Genomic DNA, 9480 nt, shown 5'->3' on the forward strand with positions numbered 1-9480 from the left:
AGCCAATAATACCGTCTTGAAATTGAACTTAATTAGTAATTTCCCTAAGAGCTCTGAAAAAAAGCAGTGGCTCTGCTTGATGTCTCTTGTTCGTTAATTGGCATGTCTTGGCAGTGGTGGAGAAAGACTAAATTTTTATGTTGTAGCAAGGCTTCAGAGAAAAATGCAAAATGTGTTTCAAAATGAACTGCCGCTTCATCTCTGACTGCTCACCATGGCAACCTCAAAAAAGATTCCCTCTCTTCTACTTTGCAGAGTTTAAATTTAATTGTTTTAATGAGTCAAGAGTAGGACACGAAGCTTAGATGGAGAAACGATTATGAAAGGATACACCACTCTAACAGAGTGATGGCTTCATGTAGAAAAATAGAGTTACTCAACATTTTGCTATATAGGTAATTGAAATGTGATGTAGCCCAGTGCTATGCTTCATAAAATACTTCTTAGCAATATTCCTAAAACAACAAAGGAAATAGGTAGTTAGAAGGAATTTAACCTGTATAGTTACTATCTCGCTCAGGAAAGTTCACCTTAAATAAATAACCGATATAAATATTCTAAATTCTAGACCTTTGTATGGTACAAATACACTTCCTGTGTACATTTATTTCAGTACCTATGCATCATGCCACCTTTCTAAATATCATATGCTTAATTCATATTATTATTTACGTCACATTTCTTAACATTATATAATTTTCAGTAATTCACATCATTATTTTGAATGTATACATTTCAGTCTGGCTACTCCCAAAGATGAAAGAGAGAGCCAATTGTGAATCCAGCAATTGTGACTTCTTCTAGAGAGAAAAATCTGCTGCCAATTGTGATGCATATAATACGTGAGCACTCCCAATGATATAGCTTCCAAAGAGCTACTACTCGGGTAATTACATTATGGTGATAATTTTATATTTAGTCAGTGGCCAAATTGGATACTTGATGCACAAATGGGAATTGTAAAACTATCCGGTGCCCGACTGTGGCCACTCAGAATAGACCATGGGACATAGAATAACTCGGTGCCCGATTTGCAAATACGAAGGTAGGATCACAGCGATGTACCACTCTGCTACTCGTGATGTAATACGTTTGCTCAACCATTGCAATTAAAAATCATAGCTGTTGCTCTACATCAACATCAGCCCTGTGAAATAGAAGTGGTTGCTGATGTTGTTGCTGTTGTGTCTTGCAGGCTCCAAGTGCCACTGATGATTCCCCCACGGAGGCTGCCTCTGCTGGCTCGGCCCTCGTGGGTCCCCAGGCTTTCAAGCTGCCCTACTCCATCCGCCAGAAGCTGTGCAGCAGCCTGGACTCCCCCAACCCCCGCGGCAACGACTGGAGGCTCCTGGCGCACAGGCTGGGGGTCAACAGGTACGGGTGGACAGAGAATCCTACATGGGGATATTAAGAATAGACTGGGTATCAACAGGTACGGGTGGACAGAGACTCCTATATGTGGATGTTAAGAATAGACTGAACACAGTAGGTACGAATGGACAGACCATAGACTCCTATAATATGAATAAAATGGGCATCGATATCTAAGAGTGGATGGTTTCTTGTATGAGGTTAATTAGAATTGACTGGTCATCAACAGGTATGGGTGGACAGTGAGAGAGGTCGATTTGGCAATAATATTGATAATAATGTTATATAATGGACATCAGTAGGTATCCATGGACACAGCGCCCTATATGGGGTTAATACTAGTCATATAATAGTCTGGAAATCAACAGGTGTGGGTAGACAGAGAGTCCTAAATGGGTTATGTCTTTTACCCTGGCATTGATTTTTAATTCCCTGAGTCAATTTGGTGCAATTCTGTACCCTGCATCACAGCCTTTATAACCTATGCCTTTAAGGGCTAGACACATTGTCAGTACCAATCTGCATCACCTCCTGTTCATCTTGTTAAGAGTAAACCACTGAATTACTTTGTAAAATACTGTTCTGCATGGCTGCATCACGTGAATTTAGCCATCAAAAATATCAAGGAATATTATGTCACGATGGAATAAGGCAGTCAAAGGTATAATCTATGCAAATCAGACCACTATTTACTAGTTTATACTGAATCTGTGTATTATAATACTTATCCATGCTATCTTTACATATATTTTCTGAATTTGATATTTTAATTCACCCTTTTCTCTTTTAACTCTATAAATGTCTTATTGTAATGAATGGCATGTTTTTAATTAATTAAATTTGTCTTCTTTATTAAAAAGAAAAATACATTTAAAACACAATACATTCAAGCCAATCTCAATCCCTCAACGGACGAAGGCTTCCCAACACCATGTGGGTTGATGCTGATATAGTAAGCCAGGTTAGTTTCATCAGCAATACAATACACATATCTGGCAGCAGTCTAGTCCCACTATGAAGGCCCAATAATTGTATAGAAAAAGCAATCTCAATGTGTTAAGCAAAACTCTATTCACAATTCCAGTCACACCTGTCAAATATCAATCGAGCGCAGACAAGTGGCTTTGCAATATTTGATTTATATGAGTAATGTTAGAGTATTTATGTACGCGTTTTGCTCAAGCACACTGTTATGAGGGTGAAAATAACGTGAAAGTTACATTGTATTAAATTTTACTTATAAAGGTGCAGCCCTGCAATTGGTTCCTCATGCCACTACTGGCAGAAGGGCATCCACTAGAGGGAGCTCTGCAGAGCCCCTCTCAAGGGTATTTTCGAGTCCTCTTTCATGGTGGCCAGATATCTCGGAAGCAGTGGAGGTACCCAAACTTCACCCCACCGCACGCGACTTGTCAATCAATTAGCTGTGGCATACCCATGTTTACTGCCTGGGTGGACAGAGGCGGGGAGGATTTTAGAAACTTGCTCCTCCAGCAGTGGATAGATCATGGTTGATAAAGATAATGATGGAGGTCATGCTACGTGTAATTTCCTCTCTCCCACATCTCTCTGAATTCTAAACCTAATTTTCATTTCGCTTGTGATTGTGCTTTCAGATATAATTATAAGTGGATGCCTGAAATGTAAGATAGAATTGTTGTCGCACATGATTGTGTAGGGATGGCGATATTTAATCGCATATAAAATCGAAAGCATGGGTGTGTAACCATGCGCACGTGTGCGTGCGTGTGTGCATGAGTTCATATTTGTGAATTAGGAGCATGTGTAAATGTGTGTGCCAACAAGTCAGTGGGGAGCGGTGGCGAAGTAGTTAGGGCACTGTGCAACTCATCTGGCAACCCGAGTTCAATTACCGCTCATGGCTAAAAACCGGTGACGATTATTCGAAACGGCCCTGGGCCTCCCCTAGGTCGACTCAGCCTCAAATGGTGATGTGAGTAAAACATCGCCACTGGGGAGACAAAGGCGATCGGGCGTGGTGCTGGCCACCCACCCCCTCGTGTGCTGGGCCGGCCTTCATAGGTGCTCGCTAACAGCACTTTCCCCAACAGTCTGTTAATGCTATGAAGGGGATCTTTGTCTTTGTCAACAAGTAAGCTCGCATTATCCACACATTTTCTTGCCTCTTTTCCAGGTTATTTGAGACAGATTGTATTTTGTATAGCATTTTAGAGTGCATTGCAGATTCAGTGAACCATGCATTTGAATGTGTTGGATAATATACAACTTAAATCTTACATGGGAAAATACAGTAATGTAATTGTAATTGCTTTAGCATGAGCATTGTCAATGATGTTCACTAATTAAATCTTATGGCTGTAGGAACATTGAGTATTTTTTTTTACTCAATTTAATTGAATGTGTTTCCAAAGCACCAAAAATGCATAATCAAGTAAAAACGAATACATTGCAAAAATATTGCCTTTGAAAAATTACTAATGAAAGAAAAAATACTTAATACGATGGTAAGCTGAAAAAATACACTGAGAGTTGTAAAAAAAAATCTCATATAATTACAAAATTGTCTAAATGAAGAACAACAATTATCATAGTCCCTTATAAAAACAATACATTCTGAGGAGGCGTCATATTAATTAAATATTGCTTATGTCTGCACGCATAAAAAATCCTTAGTTATTTTCTTTCGTCCTATTCGTAATCATGTGTCTACATAGGTGGGGCAACATATGGTATATAGGCTATACATTTTACGAGCCTAATTTATACATTTAAATATTTCTATTACAATAAACAATTACTCATGGGCCAAGATAGAGAATATTGTAAAATATGCAGCATTAAGTCAATCACCAATGAAGTAAACAGCATGACTGAGCACACCATCCTTTATGGGCATTGTCACATCGTGTAGCAAGTCATTACCAAGCCAATGCCCTAGTTTCCCTTATGAAATAATTAAATAAAGCGCCACGACACAAACCTTTGTGTAAAACAAGGTTTTAGCAATTACATGAAGTTTTATTTCATAGAACAAAGACATGCTTATCCCATTTGTAGTTACAGCTAAGAACAAGATATCAGAATATGAGAAGTGTGCTGATATCTATAAATTAAAAGCATGCTGTGTATATTTAAGTGAAGTTATTTTGTACAAATGTGAAAAAACATAATTAGAATATCAAAATCAATAGGCTTTCTCACATTTGCCATGGAATGTTGATATTCTTACGTACTACATTTAATGGGTACTGTTGGGCTAATGACTCCAGTAAATGCATTGCAGTGTTGCCATGTAACCAGTTCGTTCTATTCGTACATCCACAATTCAATCAGGCATTCCAAGCTTCATTTTTAGGAGCTTCCATTGACAATTCCAAAAACAAATATAAACATTTGTCAATAGCACAGTCTTAGAAGGAATACCATACAATAGAGCATTTCAGGTGAAGATCGTTCTTTGCATTAACAGGCCAGAGAGATAGTTAATAATGGTTGAAGACTGCACTTTACACAATGGGGGCCTGATGAGAATTACATTTTAAGAATATTTTTCTGATGAAGAGTTTTTTTTTAATATATATAGTTATTGAGTAACAGACAAGTCCATATATAATAAAATAGAGTGGTACTAAATAAACTCGTTTATATTTAAAAATAAAATTGTAAGATGTTAATGACACTGGATTGTGGGAATGTTTGCTCCTGTGAGAAAAAGGCGTAATCTATTTAGCGGTGAATTTCTGGGCCCAATTTGTAATTTGAATAAAATGCATTTAACTGCCTTACATTCCTGAGGCAGAGGAGTCTGAGAAATGAAATGTGGAGAATAACTATGAAACTAAAATTAATTAACACATGCAGTATAAGGTGTACCTTTATAAGAGAAACATCCGATTGCATCATTCTACTGGAGGGAAAGCAACAATAGTAAAGAGCTATAAAAAATTAACGAAAAGAAAAGGTAAAGGTGCAGCACTGAAAGTCTTGCTCATGCCAGTGCTGACAGAAGGGCCTTCAGTAGAGGAAGTTTTTGAGAGCTCCTTTAGAGGGCATTTTGCCTACTCTTTGTATGCATGTGGACCCTCTTTTGCACCATACCTAGCCAACTGTACACATCCCACTAGACGTTTTACAAGAGATGGAAGGACCCACACTTTACCCCACCGCACGTGACATGCCGAACGGCTGTGGTTGTACCCATTTATACTCCTGGGTGTAGAGGTGGATGAGATGTATTAAACGTGCTCATTGTGTCAACTGCAGTGCCTGGAGATCGAAGCGATGACACCACGGCAAACTTGTAAACGAATAATTACTTATTTATTAACTTTAAACACGATAGATATACTTAACAAAATGTTTAATTACCCAAGATAACTGGCGTATGCTGAACTTTTTATGGCTGATCGGCTTGTAGGTGGTGGCTTTGGCCCCATAACCATCCTCCCAGGATCGTTAGAATGAATGCCACCGATGGCCCAATGAGAGTGTCACCTGCCATGGGGAATTGTAATTCCCACTGGTGACTCTGGACTACCAACCGAGAACTGAGGACCCCTCCCATGAGGTTACTGGGAGCAGTGGTCATGACCAGCCGTGTGGCTTAAAGGGAATGCGTGACTGACCGCTGGGCTTCCCACTGCCGATGGGGTCAGGGTTAAGGACAGCACTTCCGTGCCTCTATTCCACTATATAGTTAGCACATAAATACAGAGATTCAGTTCTGAACGTGTGTTTGTTGCCCGTGTGTGTTTGTGTGTGCGGTGCAGCTGCCTGGAGTATTTCGAGATGAGAGGGAGCCCCACGGGGGTGGTGCTGGACCTGTGGGAGGCCCAGCACGAGGAGGATGGGGATCTGGACTCGCTGGCCAGCGTGCTGGAGGAGATGGGCCGCCGGGAGGCCCCACACCCTGCCCTGGCCCATGCTTGAACCCTGTGATGGTCAAGCAGATGAACTGCAGACCACCTCAAACAGAGGCCTCGACAGCGATTTAGACATCTACTGTAAATTATCGATGGTGAGCATAAAAGCAGCAACTATGAAGTCCAGAAAGGATGCAGTTTTTATTCTGCATTCATATGGCAGGGAGTTGATCAGCAACTTTATAAGGTCATGTCGCGGTTGTTGAGTGAGCCAGTGAATGTTGCCAGAAAATAATTTAAGCGGGCAGTGGCGTTATTACGTGGGCCATGGTTTGAGATCGGTGCACGCAGTCACACTGTGGGCTACTCTGCACTTAAGAGCTTGAAAAAACTAAACTGAAAATAGTGACGTCTAAAATCTCTCTCATCTGTTTTGATATATTTTTGGTTGTGAAGTTTAAATCTCATACTGCAAAGAACTGCCACATATGTCCTTAAACCTGGAACCATTTATCCATATATCTACACTCAGAACTGCTTTTCTGTTTGTTAGGAATAGTATTATACATTTAAAAAAAAAAAATTGACTTGGAATTTAAAAATAACCCAAATGTTTCAGTGATGTACCAGTCTCAAAAATGGATTAAAGTTCATACCGTGACAATGTTTTCTTCCCCTGTGTGCTTTACTTTATAACACAGGTGTTAAAAGTGGTCTCTGGTCATTGTTATAAACACTCCTTAATATCGTGCTACTGTTTGCTTCATGACAAAACTTTTGAAAATGGGAAACTCAATATTTTTTGTGCTCAACTTGGTACTGGAAGGTTCCAGAACCCATTAATGATATATTTCTTGAAGCTTGTTCAGATCAGCAGTCGTTGATGTAAATATTTAGTGTGACTATACTACATGATCTTCTTGGTTCTTTCGGTAAAGTCACGTAGAAGGGAAGTAATAAAATAATAAAAATAAAACATAATAAAACAATTCTCACGACGTTTCGGCCACAACGCAAGCAGCCGTCCTCAGGTGAAAACCAGGTCCGTCGAGGCGACAGAGTCTGAATGAAACAGCACACGAGCTTGGAGCATATATATAAGCTGGGCGCATTGACAAAGGAATTTGCATATCAAAAGGAATTTAGCATATTTATGGGAAATGCAGGAATGTGATTAGTCCTGCATATGCATGTGCATTATGCAGGATTAACAGCATCAAAGGGAGCTGCAGTTACTGCTGCTGCTGAAATTACTGCTGCTGCTGCAGTTTCTGCTGCTGCTGCAGTTGCTGCTGCTGCTGCAGTTGCTGCTGCTGCTGCTGCACTTGCTGCTGCTGCTGCACTTGCTGCTGCTGCAGCTGCTGCCTTATCCATTTTAATATAACACTATGTATTATTCTACCCACCCTAATGTGTATCACACTGCTATATGTTTACTATACAATTACGACACCATACATTACTTTGCACACTGCACCATGCCAGTGAGTGGAACGCGGTCTGAAAGTCACCGTAAACGTGAACACAATCAGTTAAGATCCGAAATGGTTTATTACGTCCTTCCAATGATTGCTAAGCCAGAATCCATCTTCTCGGTTGAAATTGTCTCTGTGTTTGTATATGTGGATCGCCTCATGAACGAATCTCTCATGATAGCCAGATGGCTTGCAGAGAACCTCTGTCTTGGAGAAGTCAATGTCATGTGAGCCCACTGAATTGTAACAGTGATCTGCCACGGCTGAGGTGTTTGTCCTACCGTGTTTCAGGTCTGCCTTATGTTCACGGATGCGGTCCGAGACATGTCGTTTGGTTTCTCCAATGTAACTGCTACCACAGAGGAAACTTAGTTTGTAGACGCCAGGGTACTGTATGTCTGGAACCACATCTTTTACAGACGGGACCAGATCACGGATTTTATGTACTGTGTTGAATCGGACCTGGATCTTGTGTTTAATCAGGATTTTGGAGATCTTTTTTGTGACCCCAGCAATGTAGGGTAAGGTGGTGGTCTTGAAAGGCTCCTGAACAGGATCCTTCTTGATGGTTGGAGTGATGGCTTTGCGGATTGTGTAGTCGGAGTAACCATTAGCCTTAAGAGCTTGGCGTACGTGTTTGAGTTCACTGGAAATGTGTTCATGGTCGGAGATGCATTGGGCTCTATGATATAGAGTCTTGATGAGGGAATTCTTCTGGGATGGATGGTGGTGGGAATCCGGTTTTAGATAAGCATCCGTGTGGGTGGCTTTCCTGTAGACAGAGTGGCTCATTGAACCATCTGCAGCAGCAGCAAGTGCAGCAGCAGCAAGTGCAGCAGCAGCAGCAACTGCAGCTGCAGCAGCAACTGCAGCAGCAGCAGAAACTGCAGCAGCAGCAGTAATTTCAGCAGCAGCAGTAACTGCAGCTCCCTTTGATGCTGTTAATCCTGCATAATGCACATGCATATGCAGGACTAATCAGATTCCTGCATTTCCCATAAATATGCTAAATTCCTTTTGATATGCAAATTCCTTTGTCAATGCGCCCAGCTTATATATATGCTCCAAGCTCGTGTGCTGTTTCATTCAGACTCTGTCGCCTCGACGGACCTGGTTTTCACCTGAGGACGGCTGCTTGCGTTGTGGCCGAAACGTCGTGAGAATTGTTTTATTATGTTTTATTTTTATTATTTTATTACTTCCCTTCTACGTGACTTTACCGAAAGAACCAAGAAGATGAATCCCTGCAGTCACGAAAGCTTTAAATCGAAATATACTACATGAGTTGTGTTCTTACACAAAATGGAATTGTGATTTATTTCTGTATGTTTCGATGTTGTTTATTAGTGTATGTGTATGCCATGAACTATTTTGATTTTTCAGTGTAATTTTATTAAGTTTTCCATGTTTTGCATCCAGGTGAACATTCTGCGTAAATATAGCTAGCATTTTAATGCATCGATACTCAATGAACATCCAATATATTTGTAATATCAAGTCTCATTATGTACATACATTTTACATAGCTTCTCTTTACAATTGCAGAAGAGTAATCAAAGGAACTGATCCGTTAATTTGTATTCAATCTACCCATAGTGAAACTCCAACCTGAAACTGTGACCTGCACCTTTTAATAGTTCTGTGCAAAAATGCGATGGGCACTGAGACTTGCTGTGACATTGGTGTACACCTTGAGAAACATGTGGAAAACCATGTGCTTGATTTCACAACTTTTGAGAGCCATATAATTTTCAATCACAGGTGTAGGTGAACATGCCTATATGCCTATT

At 40.4% G+C, this 9480-nt stretch overlaps 1 protein-coding gene across 1 annotated transcript in view; it reads left to right on the plus strand.

The window, feature by feature from the left end:
- Positions 1 to 6881, plus strand: part of LOC133350654 (netrin receptor UNC5C-like) — a 101657-nt gene extending 94776 nt beyond the window's left edge. The window contains exons 15-16 of the mRNA XM_061565253.1: positions 1196 to 1374; positions 6123 to 6881. Of these exons, the coding sequence (XP_061421237.1) occupies positions 1196 to 1374; positions 6123 to 6282 (339 nt within the window). The 3' untranslated portion in view covers positions 6283 to 6881. The remainder of the gene's footprint in view (positions 1 to 1195; positions 1375 to 6122) is intronic.
- Positions 6882 to 9480: the final 2599 nt, after the last annotated feature.

The sequence above is a fragment of the Lethenteron reissneri genome, chromosome 34 (genome assembly GCF_015708825.2).
Source record: "Lethenteron reissneri isolate LAM-NWPU_2019-01 chromosome 34, ASM1570882v1, whole genome shotgun sequence".
NCBI lineage: Eukaryota > Metazoa > Chordata > Hyperoartia > Petromyzontiformes > Petromyzontidae > Lethenteron > Lethenteron reissneri.